Here is a 15,739-nt window from a genome sequence, read left to right on the forward strand (position 1 = left end):
AAAAAGCAGATATAGGGTCACAAAACAATGAGTTACATGCTTCATGTGATACAGACGGATTAGCCAGAATTACTACCACACTTTTCATTATAATGCTATGAATTTATTAAAAATAGTCATTTTAAAAGCTTCCATAGATTGTAAAGATTACTCACTGAAGTAGGATGGAACTGTTAAATCCCCAGTTAGTAAGCAAGAGAGGAGACTCACTCCTTAATTCACAGTCTGCTATTAAGTTTCTTTTGAAAATTACGATTTGGGTACTAAAAATTCAAACTACTATAATTAGTTTATTCATTTTTAACTTGGGCATCTATCCTCAAGGTTCTTTTGTACTCATTACCGTAGCTTGACAATTAAAATCTATCATATTTTTTTAAATGGCATGATTGTGCTACCAATGTGCTGATTTTTACAATTCATTTTTTAAAAAAACCTGTAGTCATAGAGACTTAAATACACTGTAATTAGCCTCTGAAATGATAATGAACCATAACTGATTTACCAGCAGAGGTAATTTAATCATGTGCCAATATCTCCAAAACAAAGTTATTATTTTCTGAATGATAAATTCTGCATTTAAAGTACACAAAATAGTTGGTTGTTAAATACTATTAAACACATATCAGGTAGATAAAACAAATTCTAGCAATGCGCAAGGGAGATATTTCCCTATAATATACCTGACAGTCATTTTAATGCCAAGCTGCTGCACAGATGAAAGACTTTCGTTCTTCACATTTGCATCAGTAGCTAAAAACAAAAGCAAACTGGGTCATAAAAATGTATAAAAGTCTGCATAATAATCACATTTTAATTGAAAATTGATTAAAGTAATATTTTTACATATTTTAATATGAATTTTGAAAACATTGATGAATTCATTCTTTTAAGAGCTATCAGTTACATTTTCAAAGAATTAATAGGAAACTTTTTACAAATAACTTTTCTCCTATAAAAGCCATTTAAAAGCATATTAAGTACAAAATGACTAATTGTAGTTTTAAAGCAACTTATTTTTACTCAGCTCTCAGAACACAAAAGCTCTTAACCCCAAAATGATGTAGAACATTGTACGTTCATCAACCAATGCATTTATAAGATTTTGATTTACAAATATGTATAAGTATGGCTGTTCACTTCTTAAAGATTTAAACATGAGTGTCAAGAAGGAATAATCAGTATAGTGCTTATAATGTATAACAATATATGAGGTTGGGGTGAACAAAGTTCTTCCAGTAGGTGCATCTTCTTTGAGGAGTAGGAGTTTGTGATCTATGAAATGTGAAGGGGCTATATGGGACAGGGGACAATAGGAGAGGTTGAAAATTTAGATTGGTTTTGGAGAACATGGATGACGAAGCTAACAGTGAGTGCTCAGTAGCATCATTAGAAGCACTGAGAGTTCTAGTTGTAACTTTCAATTTTTGGCTAAAGAAACTGTAGCGTGCATGTGCACACACACACATACACATGTAAAATACTAAGGTACTTGTTATTTAGTGGTAAAGAGGACTAAAGGCTGGGTTTCTCATACTCATGTCAGTAGGGTTTTGTTTTTTGTTTTGTTTTGTTTTTGTTTTTTAACAAAGCTAATATTAAACTACAGCTTATTTTTTTAAAGATTTTTTTATTTTTTATTTATTTGTTTTTATTTAATTGACAGACAGAGATCACAAGTAGTCGGAGAGGAAGGCAGAGAGAGAGAGGGGGAAGTAGGCTCCACACTGAGCAGAGAGCCCGATGCAGGGCTTGATCCCAGGACCCCAAGATCATGACCTGAGCTGAAGGCAGAGGTTTTAACCCACTGAGCCACCCAAGCGTCCCCCCCAACCACCACCTTTTTTTCCCCTCCTATTACACACCAGTGCATCTCATCCTATTAGTATAATCTACTTAACTTGTGGATTCATTCATTCCTTTTAATACACCCTTTCTGATAAAGTGTGAAGCATGATGCTAGAAGCTCTGGGGGATAAAAAAAGAAATCATACATCATGCCCTAAAAGAACTTTCCATGTAGTGCCAGAGATAAAATTCGTATATAGATAACTCTGATAAAGATGTTTTAAAGGACTAAGTGGAACAAGAATGGTACAGATAGAGTGTTATGTGAATTCAGAAAGAGAGAGAGATTACATAGAAGTGGCACTTAAACTGAACTGTAAAATATGGCTAGACTTGAGATCTACAGAGATTAGGAAGAACAACAAATTAAACATCACTGTTATCAAACATCTACTCATTGGACCAGCAATAATTCATCTTTTAGCACTCTTGGAGGTAAGGTACCCTGTTTCTCCTAGTTTGCCTAGGCCCTCCATGGTTTTAGCTCTGAAAGTCTCATGCCCCAGGAAGTCCTCATAAGCCCAGCCAAACCAGGCTGGTCTTTTACCCACCTACAGTGGTCATTTTCTTTAAAAATAAATAAATTAATTAAAATAAAATAAAATTGGGGCACCTGGGTGGCTCAGTGGGTTTAAAGCCTCTGCCTTCAGCGCAGGTGATGAGCTCAGGGTGCTGGGATCGAGCCCTGCATCAGGCTCTTTGCTCAGCAGGGAGCTTGCTTTCCCCTCTCTCTGCCTGCCTCTCTGCCTACTTGTGATATCTCTCTCTCTCTCTGTCAAATAAATAAATAAAATCTTTAAATAAATAAAATAAATAAAATAAAATAAACTTAAGAGCTCAGTTAATTTCCTGACAAGCTACATCTGAGTTTTACTTATTCAGTTCAGAACACAAACTTAATAGTATTTTACATTTGGCCTATAATGAGTAGTTAAGCTATTTTTTATATATCTTCGAATTCCTCCCTATTTAGAACTCTAACTAGAGTTAAATAGATGTAAATTTTAGATGTACAGATTGCTAAGGACAGTTTTTCCCCATTTATAAGAGTCAGTATCTTTCTCCTATACAAAAAAAAAAATTGAGTTTCTATTACTTTATAAACATACATGTCACAAATTATTCTCACTCTCATAAAATGGCCAATCTTTAAACTATTAATCATTCGTATGTTCCCCATAATTTCAAGTTCTTAGTCTTCTCAAGAGCATTTTTAAAAAGTCAGCCATAATTTAAATAGCTGTACCAATGCCCATTACAACACAATCAGATAAAATTCATTTGCGTAGTGACCAGGAAGTTCCTTCTATGTCAGAACCTGAATACACTCCTGGTGATCCTATATTTTATTATTAATTGTATTTTAGTTTCCCAGGTTTAAATAATGTTAAGACTTTGGTGCTGCAGTGTTGGTGACACTGGCTGACTTTGCAAAATTTAAGTAGTTTCAATAAAATATGTTGCCTTTATATATTTTTATAGCTGTGAAATAGACCTACCTCCTATCAACTACCATAATAGGGTATTATAAGATTGCTTTTTAACTGGGAAGATATATTCTATTGAGGTATACCTTGTGTTCAAGAAATATAAAGATTTTATTAATTTTGAAAAATGCATATAAGCTGTATAACCCACATGCTTCTAAGATATGGAATATTTTCATCATGTAGATGTTCCCTCATGCTCTCTTCTAGCCAATTCTTGCACATCCTTCTTCCCTAAACTAGCCACTGTTCTGATCTCTTTCACTGTTGGCTTATCTTTACCTAGAACATCATATAAATGGAATCACATAATATGTACTATTTTGCGTTTTTTATTTCTCTTAACACAATGTTTTGTGATGCATTCCATATTGTAACATGTATCAATAGTATTTTTTTATTGCAAGTAGTATTCCATTATGTAGATATGTTGAAATTTGTTTATTCAATGTATATCTTGAAGTTTATTTTTTTGTGACATTTGTGTTCTTTTTCTCAGATTTTGACTTTCATGAATAAAGAAGTCTGAACATTCTTGGCCAAATATCAAAGGTGAGCCATCACCTTACACCTGTCAGAACGGCTAAAATAAAAAAGATAAGAGATAACAAGTGTTAGCAAAAATATGGAGAAACAGGACCCTTGTAAACTATTGATGGGAATATAAACCGGTACATGTACTATGGAAAACAGTATGGAGGTTCCTAAAAAAAAAAAAAAAAAAAAAGAAATAGAAATACCATATGATCCACTAATCCCACTATTGGGTATTACCCAAAGAAAATGAAAACATTCAAAAAGATACATGCACCCTTATGTTTACTGCAGCATCATTTACAGTAGCCAACATATGGAAGCAACCTAAGTGCCCATCGATAGATGAATGGATAAGGAAGATGTGGAAGATGCATGTATGTGCATACATACATGCACACACACAGACACACACACAGGTATTACACAGCCAAAAAAGGATGGGATCATGCTATTTGTAATAACATGGATGGACACAGACAGCATAAGTCAGACTGAGAAAGAAAAATACCATATCATTCCACTCATATGTGGGAAAAAAAGAATAAAGAGCAGAATCAGACCTACAAATACAGAGAACAAACTAATGGTTGCCAAAGGAGAGTGGGGTGGAAAGTTAGGCAAAATGGGTGAAGGGGTTTCAGTTATGGAATGCATAAATCATGGGGATAAAAGCCATAGTATAAAGGAATACAGTCACTTGATACTGTAATAGCAACGCATGGGCACAGAGGGCAGCTACACTTGTAGTGAACACAGAATAATGTATAAATTTAATGAATCACTATGTTGTACACCTGAAATTAGTGTAACTATATGCATGTCAACTATACTCGAAAACAAAAAAACACTACAATTCTTCACACTGAAGAGAAATGGTACCAGATGAATACACAGATACATATACATACAACACACATTAACACACATACAAGAGTGTAAGAAATTGTAAATGTATGTGCAAATATAAATAACTTCGTTCTTGTTTCTTAATTTACTTAAAAATAACTGATTCAAGGAATAATAACATATTAAAGTAAAATGAATAGAAAAAATATTATACAGGAAGGACAAATAGAAATAAACTTTTGTAAGGTTCTTATGTGAAAGACATGGTATTAATTCATAGTAGACAAAAACATCAAAATCATAGATAAAATTTTAAAATATCAATAATCATGTAAATGGGCTAAAAACACCAAAAAAATGGCAGAAATTCTGAGACTGAATTAAAAGCAGGAAGCAAGATGCAACCACACACTATATATCTTTAGATGCCTTTTAAACTAAAAGACATGATATATTAAAGATAGGAAGACATATTATACTGACACCAGTTATAAGAAAGCTGAACGTCTGTCTGTATTATTATCAGACAAAATACACTCCAGGGCAAGGAGTATTAGAGATAAAAAGACTTTTTAAAAATAACAGCATGGTCAATTAATCAAGAAGAAAAAGCAATACTAAATATATATTTATAAAATTGGAAAACCTTACAACACATGAAGCAAAAACTAAAGAATTAAAGGGACAAGTAGGTAAGCATAAAACAATAAAGGGAGAGCTCAACACTACTATATCTGTGTTTGTACCAAAAGCAGACAAAAATTTAGAAACTATTTAGAAAATCTGAATAGCATGAGCAACTAAATTGCCCTTATTGGTTATTTGCAGAACACTACAACTATCAACTCTAAAATAATATCCTTTTACTTGTCAATGGAACATTTACTGAGACAGAACATTGACTCACCATAAAAAGTTTCAAAAAATTTGAGAGAAATTAAATTATGCAGAGTATAATCTATAAACACAAATAGAATTAAATTAGAAATCGGTAACAAAAAGATACCTGGAAAATCTCCAAATTCTTGAAACTTAAGAAACACACTGCAAATTAATCAAGGCCAAAGCAAGCTAACAAGCTAAATTAGAAAATATTTTTAATGAAATGGTAATTAAGACATTTCTAAACATGCGTTGGGAGGCAACTAAAGCATTGCGAATAAATGTTTAAAGTCAATGATCTAAGCTTCCATCACAGAGGCTAGAAAAAGAAGAGGAAATTAAACCTGAAGTCAGCAAAAAAATGAAAAAAAAAAAAACACAATAGAAACCAATAAAATAGAAAAAAAAAGTACAGAAGATACAAATAAAACCAAATGCTGATTCTTTGAAAAGATCAATAATATTGACAAATCTCTACCTGGCTATAAAGAAAAAGGAGAAAGAGAAAACACAAATTATCAGTATCAAGATAAAAGAGAAAATATCACCATAGATCCTACAGACCCAAGAAGAAATAGAAAATCTGAAGTCTTACATTTATTAATGAAACTGAATTAATATTTAAAAAGCAGACCATGAAGAAAACTCACACCCAAATGGTGTCCACTAGTGAATTCAATCAAATAAGTAAAATAATAACAATCTTGCACACTTATAAGCACAACATAACCATGATTCCCCAATACATTCAAAGACATTAAAAGAAAACTAATGACCAATATTGCACATGAATATAAATAGAATAATTTTTTTAAAATATTAGCCTTTCAAATTCAGTAACATATTAAAAGAATGAAGTATCATGATCAAGAGGAATTCATCTGTGAAATGTGAAGTTGATTTGACATTCAAAAATCAATGTAGAAAAAAAAAAATCAATGTTGAACTTTTCTCCTAAGAATAAGAACAAGTTGTATATTCTTACTTATATACTCAATTAAGTTTTGACAAAATATAAAAGCAATTCAATGAGGTAAGAAAGCTTTTCAAACAATTGTTCTGGAACAAGTAGATATCTGGGGGAAAAGATGTAAACCCTTACCTCACACATACACAAAAAAATATTCAAAATCGATTATAGACCTGTAGGTAAAAGGCGAAGTATTAAGTATAAAAAACTATCTTTATGGTCTTGATGTAGGTAAAGATTTTTCTGAATAAAACCCTGAAAGTACGGACCATAGAAAAAAAGAAAAGTTGACAAACTGGATTTCATCGAAATTTCATCAAGAGACATTCAGAAAATAATTAGACAAGCCACATAATGGAAGAAAATATATGCAGTATAAATTGGACAAGAGATTGAATCCATAATCATTATATAACTACTACCCATAATTCAAACATTAAAAAAGTCATGAAACCCATATAGAAATGATGAGGGTGAGTGAGAAACAAAATACTTGCACAGACATCTCAAAAGAAGTGTTCAGCATCATTCATCATCAGGAAAATGCAAATTAAAACAACATGGAGATATTACTGCACACCCACTGAAATGGCTAAAATTTAAGATGGAAAATACTGAGTGTCAGTAAGAATAAGGAGGAACTGGAACTGTCATATGATGCTGCAAAGAGTGTAAAATGGTACAACTATTTTGGAAAATGGTTTGGCATTTTCTGTAAAATTAAACATACTTCTATTCTCTGATCCATGAATTCCACTTCTCTGTACTTATATCAAAGATTAATTTTTATAAGCTATTACCAGAACAGTTTTAACTTCGATTAGATGATAACACTTTGAATTCTAGTACATATAAAACTGGATTATTAAACATGAGAAATATTTATCTTCATTAATACATTGATCTGTCACTTGTAATACTAATGTTCCTCTTCTGCAAAGTATGACACAGCTAAGTATCTTTACAGTAGGAGGAATGTGCAGTCGGTTAATGGTGCTAATAATGAGTGTCCCTGATGCCATTGTATCCCATACATCACGGTGGCTTCTAGGAGAAGATACGGACCTCTCTATCAATGAAGAATGGAATAGTTAAGGATCAAGGTGAGAGTAGTTGCCCAAAAGGATTATGCCACTCAAATGCTGTATGATTCAGGTTCTTACTTCTTTCCTATGGAAGGAAAGAGTCATTCCAGAGTGGTCTAGCTGTCGTCTGAGGAGCCCTTTGAACTTTCCTAGGATTGTACAAATAATTTCCCAGATCTATTCTCTCTCTAAAAGCTTATGTTTCTGTATATTAAGAGTAGAAACTTAAATCTGCACATTTCAACAGATAATGTTTCCAATACAGCTATACTCTAAAATTCTCTTGAGTTTTTTTTAAAAGTAAAGACAAACACACTTCACTCCATACCGCTGATGAGATTGCTGAGTGTGAATATCCAGTCATTTATATTTTTAAAGACCTCTACAGCTTATTTCTTCTGCACTGAACTTGAGATCCACATTTAAAGGAATAAAAGTTTAGAAATAGTTGAAATCAGACAGTAATATTCCATTTCACAAATTTCACTTTAAAGAATGTAGTGGTTATGGGGCGCCTGGGTGGCTCAGTGGGTTGAGCCTCTGCCTTCGGCTCGGGTCATGATCTCAGGGTCCTGGGATGGAGCCCCTCATCGGGCTCACTGTTCAGCAGGGAGCCTGCTTCCTCCTCTCTCTCTGCCTGCCTCTCTGCCTATTTGTGATTTCTGTCTGTCAAATAAATAAATAAAATCTTAAAAGAAAAAGTAATGGTTAAATCTTCAAAAATCTTCAAAAAGTGGTTAAATCACTTTTTAGTGAGAATATATGGGGGTATTAAGCATACCAGAACAAACATCAAATACCCACTCAAAAAACCCCTAATATTAGATAGATACAGAGACAGTAGTATGAATAAAACCCATTTGAAAAAAATAAAGTTTTCCAAGCAGGAATGAAGAAATCAGAAAATAGTTTTCTATTCACTATATATTTTATTAAAAGAGACACTTCAATTTTAAATTTGTGTTTGATACATGACAACTTGACAAACGGAAACAGATCTTTGACTACAAAAGTTCAGTGAAATAATCTTTTGTTATATACAATCTAGACTAAATACAACTTGTGAAGCAGTAATTAAAATCTTCAGAAACAAAACTGATGGGATAAAATAAATAAAATACAGTGATAAAAATGGATGTCTTCACTGGTAACCACTGAAATGTGCACATCTATGTGTAAGATACATAATAGGTGCTTAACAAACACTGAATGAATACATAAATGCACAAATGAATGAACAAGAAGTTGCACTGCATACAAATGGAGCAAGTTGGAGATGGAAATAGATAGGGACTTAAAAATATATTTTGTACATTGAAATTAAGTAATAAATGGACGATACAACTCCTACTCCCTGGAGTCACTATGAAAAGTATAACAAGTTGCTGATAAAAAGTCAAACAAACAATGACACCTGTACCATCATACTTACCCTACTTAATGTCTAATTTAATCAAAGCATTAACTATTTGAAATAACCAATCCATGTAATTGTAAATATAATGGTCTCAGAAGAAAATGAGTTGGAAAAATTGACTTAATATTGACTGAAATTGCTCACTCTAGTAATGCATTCTGTTCTATTTTTGGTTCACAAAGCTAGCACATAGAGCAGTAGAAGAAATGAAATATCTTCTGCCCAGCACTTGGCTAATGGTGTGGAAAAAAATTAATTTTCAGAAGAGCAAAGAATTTCCCCACTGGAATACATTTCCATGGTTAGAAAAGCAGTTACTGCTTCTTCTGAAGTCCTGCTGTAACTGTTCTAAAGTCAAAGAACTCTCACCACCCAAAGAAGTCAACCAGTCAGTACACTCTCTCCTACCTCCTTCCTTTCCCAGAGTTGGTTGGCAGATTCTGTTGCTTCTCTTTAAACACAGGGATATAGCTAGCTATCCATTTTATTGAACTCAAATGGACATAAAATTAAATTTCTTGTGGCCAAGTTACTGTAAGAGTGTCAGCCCCTAATTGGTATAGTCAGCGTTATTTAGAAAAAAGGATTTCTTTCCATGTCTTTGTTATTACCCTTTCCTGCAAGACTCCTCCTCTCCTACTTTTTGTTTTAGCCAAACTAGCACCACTCCTCTTGCTGCAGTATTGCTTCTTCCTCTTGTCTTTCACAATGGTACTAGTCAACACTGGTTGCTCTTTCCACTAAACACCTATAAAACTTGAAATAAAACCCCTCATTTGACAACAACCCAGTACAAATACTATACTTAAAGGCACACTGCCTGAAAATAAAGAAGCCAGCTGAAAAATGTCAGTTTTCTTTATTTTATTTTACTAGTTGTTGCAATTTATTTAATTCATCATTTTAGGTGGATGCAATATTTCCCCTACTTGAGGATATCGTAATTAATTCATATTATATACTTCCTTGCTATTATTAAGCATATTCGCAAACATGCTCCATAAATGGAAGGTGGCAAAGAGCATATTTGCTGAATATCCAAAAAAAGTATAAAAGATTTTTGATACTATATATTAAGTTCAAAAAGTATTTTAATAATCAAAAGGTGAAACAATACAAAATTTTGTGATTTCTTTCCAACTGCTTGATTAGCAACATAAAGATAAAACATTAAAAATATTTCCTACCTTTAAAGGAGTACTTAGTTTATCATTTAAAGAAGCAATTACATTAGGATAAAAAAATCCCCAATTCATTCCAGGGAAGTGAACCAATAAAAAATTAATATTGGTTAAGACTTGGAAAGATACTTGTATAGATTTACAAACTGCAAATGTGCAGAACTTTGTTCATTCCTCTTTCTTTAAGGGGATAAACAGCTAAACTAATTTGATTTTTCCAGATCTGCAAATTTTATAATAGATTGGAATCCTGAGGGAACTAACAACAGATGGATGATTGTGTTATTCTAATTTCAGCTACCTTAGGGTTTAAGCAAGCTGTCACTTTTAAAAAGACAATCAATTTCTCATTTCAAGAAACATGAAAAAATATTGAATATATCCATCCAGCATTTTTTATATCAAAACATGGTTTTTATTTATTTAAAGTAAATACAGGGAAATTTTACAATAAGAAATCATTGTTTCACCAGCCCCCCCCAAAAAAAGGGGTGAAGGGTGAGGATATCTAAAGCCATGGGAAGAAAATGATATTAACAACAAGTTTACCATATCATAATAACATATATTATACAATCAAACAGGAAGTGACTTTATTTTTGGCTGTACTCTAAAATTCCAGTGGAGAGCTATTCAGTTAGAGACTTTAAAGAATTTAAATTCACATTTGGGGTTTATCTGCCTAGATAATACATTCAAAAGAGCCAGCATCTGAGATCTCTCACATCATAATTTAGAAATTCTACAAAGGGCACTGAATATAAATACACTGAGCAATTAGTCTTTTTGAGTATTTAGATTATGTATACTACGTAATGTTAATTCCAGATTATCTACAGAAAATTTGATACAACATAACAATGTGCCAAGGGGAGCTATAGAAATTGGAGATAATAGTGAAGACTAGGGAGATAACCCTCTGGCCATGCAAATCTCCATAATTATCATTTCTTATTTCCTTCATACTCATAGAATTGACCATTAATCCCTGTATCTCTTCATATACATTTTCAGGTTTATTCATAAAGTTATAATTTTCTTCACAAATGTTTTTCTTCAAAACTCTCCTCACAATCTCTGTTTTCTTTCCTCTGCACATCAGTCTCTTAATTTTAAAAGTGATGATTATGTCTACTGCAAAGAGCAGTTATAGGGTTGAATAATATAATACACATTATGTACTTTGGCACACTATTTAACTCACAAGAGGTACTCAATAAGTATCAATTGCCTTCATCTACCTTAATCCCTATTTAATGCTACCTTACATTTTCTTCTCATTTCTTTGTTCTAATTTTCTTAAGTTCTCTTTTATCCCTTTGCCAAATTTGCATTAAAGGGGCTGTTAAATAATTAGGTATATGCTCATATGTATATTTGTAAATATCAATATATTTAGAATTATTACACAAATGTATTGGTGTAAATACAGATGCTGATGTTACAGTTTATATATTTAATTCAATAAATATATATATCAAATACTATACTGAAGGTACAAAGGAGTTTGAGACATAATGGAATAATTTGAACTAGCCACATACAATATAATAAATATTAAAATGCTAGTTTAAAGTGAATATAATGAGCAGAGAAGAGGAATATCTACTTCGGAGTAAGAGGGAAGTGATCATTTTAGCTGCAACTTTACAGTTAAATCATATGGGGGAAGAAAAGCTCATCTACAAGGAACAGGAGGAGAAAGTTTCAGTGGCATGAATGCAAAGGGGGCCTTTGATTAGTGGTAAGTAACAGGACCAGAAGGATAGGCTGGGCCAGACTGGAAGCATATATTTTTCTTTTTAAGGAAATATAATGTAGAGTGTCTAACTTGAATAAATATTTAAATGAGGATTTCTTCAGCAAACAGAGAAGTCATATTACCCTTATAAGAGGAACAATATCCCTTGATTATTTTCATAAGTCTCTGCTACTTCTCTACTTTACTGACCCTCATGCCTGGAGATTCGCCTCTGGCAGATTTCAGTTCTGCACTCTAGTTCATCCTTTACACAGTCACTAAAATAATCTTCCTAAAGTACAGATGAGTCAAGTAAAGCTTCTGCTCAGAAATCTCAGAGGGTTTAATCTATTGCCTGTTAGAATTAAGACAAACTGATTGGCACTGTTTATAAAGTCCTCCCTCCTTCATTCTTTTAGGTCTTCTTTCTTTTGTCAAATATTTCTTAACACTGTCATTCTAGTTGCAGAGGATGTGACAAATAAGACATAAAAACTATGCTACAAGAGTTTACTGTCACATGAAGAATTAGACATTAAGTCAGAATATGAGAAAGACATGACAGAGATGCATATTGGCTTTATATACTAAGCTGATGATTTAGCAATGTATATTTCCAGCCAACACCTTTCCCCTAAATTTCAGATTCAAATATCCAATGTATAAAAAATACATTCATTTAAATATATAACAAGTATCTATGAATTTTTTTTAAGATTTTATTTATTTATTTGACAGACAGAGATCACAAGTAAGCAGAGAGGCAGCCAGAGAGAGAGGGAGGAAAGCAGGCTCCCTGCTGAGCAGAGAGTCCGATATGGGGCTCGATCCCAGGACCCTGAGATCACGACCTGAGCCGAAGGCAGAGGCTCAACCCACTGAGCCACCCAGGTGCCCCTAAACATATAACAAGTATCTAAAACATAACATAAAAGCAAGCTCTTCACTTCCTCTCTCCAACTTATTTTTTCCCCCGTTCTTCTTCATCTCAGTGTATGATAATTTAATCTTTCCAGTGGCTTGGATCAATAACTTGGAGTCTTCTTTGATTCCCTCTTTTTCTCACATGCCATTGTCAACCTGTCACTCAATTCTGTTGGCTCGATCATCAGAATATACCCAGAATCCAAATACTATCTCCCACTGACATCCACATCCAAACCATTACCACTTTTCATGTGGATCTTAATAGCTTCCTACTTCATCTCCCTGCCTCAGCCTTCTTCCTCCCTTCAATCTTTGCTCAACATAGCTGCCACAGCAATCTTCTTGTAAAAATGCAAATCAGAGCCAGTGTGGCTATGTTCAAGACCCTGCAGTGACTTTCAAAAACCCTCTATCATCCTTCCCTCTCTGACTTCAATACCGACAATGCTTCTCGCATACTCATGTTCAGCCATACTTGTCTCTTTCCTGGTCAACAGCTGGAATTTCCTCTCCTGAAAACATCTACATATCTTTCTCCCAACTCTGCTAGTCTGAACACGATTTAATAATGTAACCCCCATCCCAAGCTAGTACTCCCTAGCCCTCTTTCCTGCTTGGCATTTCTCATTCGACACCATACTGTTTGATCTACTAAAGATTGTCTGTCTTCCCACAAGAAGGCAAGATCTTTTCCCTCTTTTGTTTATTGCTGTGTCTAAATGCTTATAAAAATTCTATATGCATTTCATAAATGAATGTGTCTTTGGGTGGGGGAAGGGAAAAGCTGGCAGTCCTGCTAATAGTTTTGTGTTCCTGAAAAATAAACAGAAGGCATGGAGAGAAAGACACTATGCCAGAGAGAAAGAAAAGGGGAAAAAATGTAAGGCTTTGGGTATCATGGAAAGAAGTTTAGATTTTATGCAGTGGTCCATGTGGATCTTCCAAGGGGTAGAGGAATGAGTAGGTCACATTTGTACTTCAAAGATCACTTTGAGATCAGCATAAAGAATACCTTTGAAAAGAAATCAGATTCTAATCAGCGACACCAGGAAAAGAGGCTGTTGTAATACCCTAGGCAAGAAGTAATGGTGGGGGGTGCCTGGGTGGCTCAGTGGGTTAAAGCCTCTGCCTTCGGCTCAGGTCATGATCCCAGGGTCCTGGGATCGAGCCCCATATTGGGCTCTCTGCTCAGCAGGGAGCCCGCTTCCCCCTCTCTCTCTGCCTGCCTCTCTGACTACTTGTGATCTCTGTCTGTCAAATAAATAAATAAAATCTTTAAAAAAAAAAAAGAAGAAGGAATGGTGGCCTGAACAAAGAAGAGATCAATTAAGTAGATAAATTTGAGATCTATTAAGAACACAGAATTAACATAGTTTGGTAATTGAGAAGAAAATATGGACTTAGATCATTTTTCAGTTTCCAGTTTAGATGGACAGTAGATGACTATATTGCCCACCAAAACAGATAATGTAGAAAAAGGTTATATGTTAATAAGGTATGATGAGGTGAGGGCCCTGCTGGACATTTCCAGTTTGAGGGTTTCTGTAGCACATCCAGGTGATGTTTACCTATTAAGCAGTGAAGCTTATAGTAGATCTCTGAATAGAAGATGTGAATTTTGAAGTTATCAATATATGATGTAGGTAAAATAGTACAAACAAACAAGATCCTAGAGGATAATGGATAGAATCAAAAGAGAGGAAGACACTGCCTTAATGAAAAACAACTTTTGATGGGTAGACAGGAAAAAAAGAGGTCAAAAGGAGTTATCAGGTTACAAGAAAACCCAACTATTTGCACAAAAGGTATTGAAAGATATTCACACTGTACAAAGCACAAAGTGAGAAATTTTTAAGATGAGAAACCTTGTGGATATTTTTAATCTAATTAGACAGCTCTATGAAATATTATTTTTTAGATAATTGTTTTTCAAAATTCAAGATGCTCAAAACATACCTGTATATTCCACTGAGGGGAAGTAACATTCAGAGAGGTTTTCGGAGAGATGAAGCACAAATTTTTCAAGCAATTCCAGTAAAGCTGTAATAAACAAGAGAAAAATTAGGATATTAAAGGTCAAGAATAATACATGATAATGTATCTCTAAAGTCACAGACTAGTAGATAAAAGTCATCTGAACTTCTTCACAGTTACACTCTTAAGGGGGTCCAATTCAAAACACATACCACTTTAATATTCATAACAATGTTTCTCATGTAAATTAAATTTTAATTGCTTCACTGAGAACCTATTCAATGTAAAACTGGAAAAGAATCATCTGTTATCTTTAGATTCTCTAAGGATTACTTCAGAATTTGCTAAATGATTTTGATACAGAAAGAAAATCATCACTAATTAGGCTATAATATCTTATCATCATTATTCACACATACAGAAAATATTTTTCTTAACTCCAAGACCACAATCAAGGCATAACAACTCCCTTCCCTTTCAAGACCAGAACAGTATGATAGGTTTTATACACTTTGCAACTTTGTATCTGTTTGAGGCAACTGGATCATAAGTAAACTTGTCAGTAGTTGGGTGGAGGGAAAGATGCAAAGGCAGAACACAGGATTTTTAGGGCAGTGCCACTCTTTTCTATGACACAACAATGGTGGATAAATTTCTCCATTATAATTTTGTCAAAACTGATAGAATGTGCAAACACCAAGAGTGAACCCTAATGTAAACTATGGACTTTGGATGATAATGATGTGTCAATGTAGGTTTATTGATTGTAACAAGTGTATCACCTAATGTGAGATGTTTATAGTGGGGGAGGTTGTTCATGTGTAAGGCATAGAACATATATGGG

At 33.6% G+C, this 15,739-nt stretch overlaps 1 protein-coding gene across 1 annotated transcript in view; it reads right to left on the bottom strand.

Moving 5' to 3' along the window:
• The window catches only part of TBC1D32 (TBC1 domain family member 32), a 242,268-nt gene that overhangs the window by 35,453 nt on the left and 191,076 nt on the right, over positions 1-15,739 (bottom strand). Inside the window, exons 28-29 of the mRNA XM_059400634.1 lie at positions 14,878-14,961; positions 684-753 (exon numbers count right to left, since the gene is read on the bottom strand). Coding sequence (XP_059256617.1) covers positions 684-753; positions 14,878-14,961 — 154 coding nt within the window. The remainder of the gene's footprint in view (positions 1-683; positions 754-14,877; positions 14,962-15,739) is intronic.

This window comes from Mustela nigripes, chromosome 5 (assembly GCF_022355385.1).
Source record: "Mustela nigripes isolate SB6536 chromosome 5, MUSNIG.SB6536, whole genome shotgun sequence".
NCBI classification, from domain to species: domain Eukaryota; kingdom Metazoa; phylum Chordata; class Mammalia; order Carnivora; family Mustelidae; genus Mustela; species Mustela nigripes.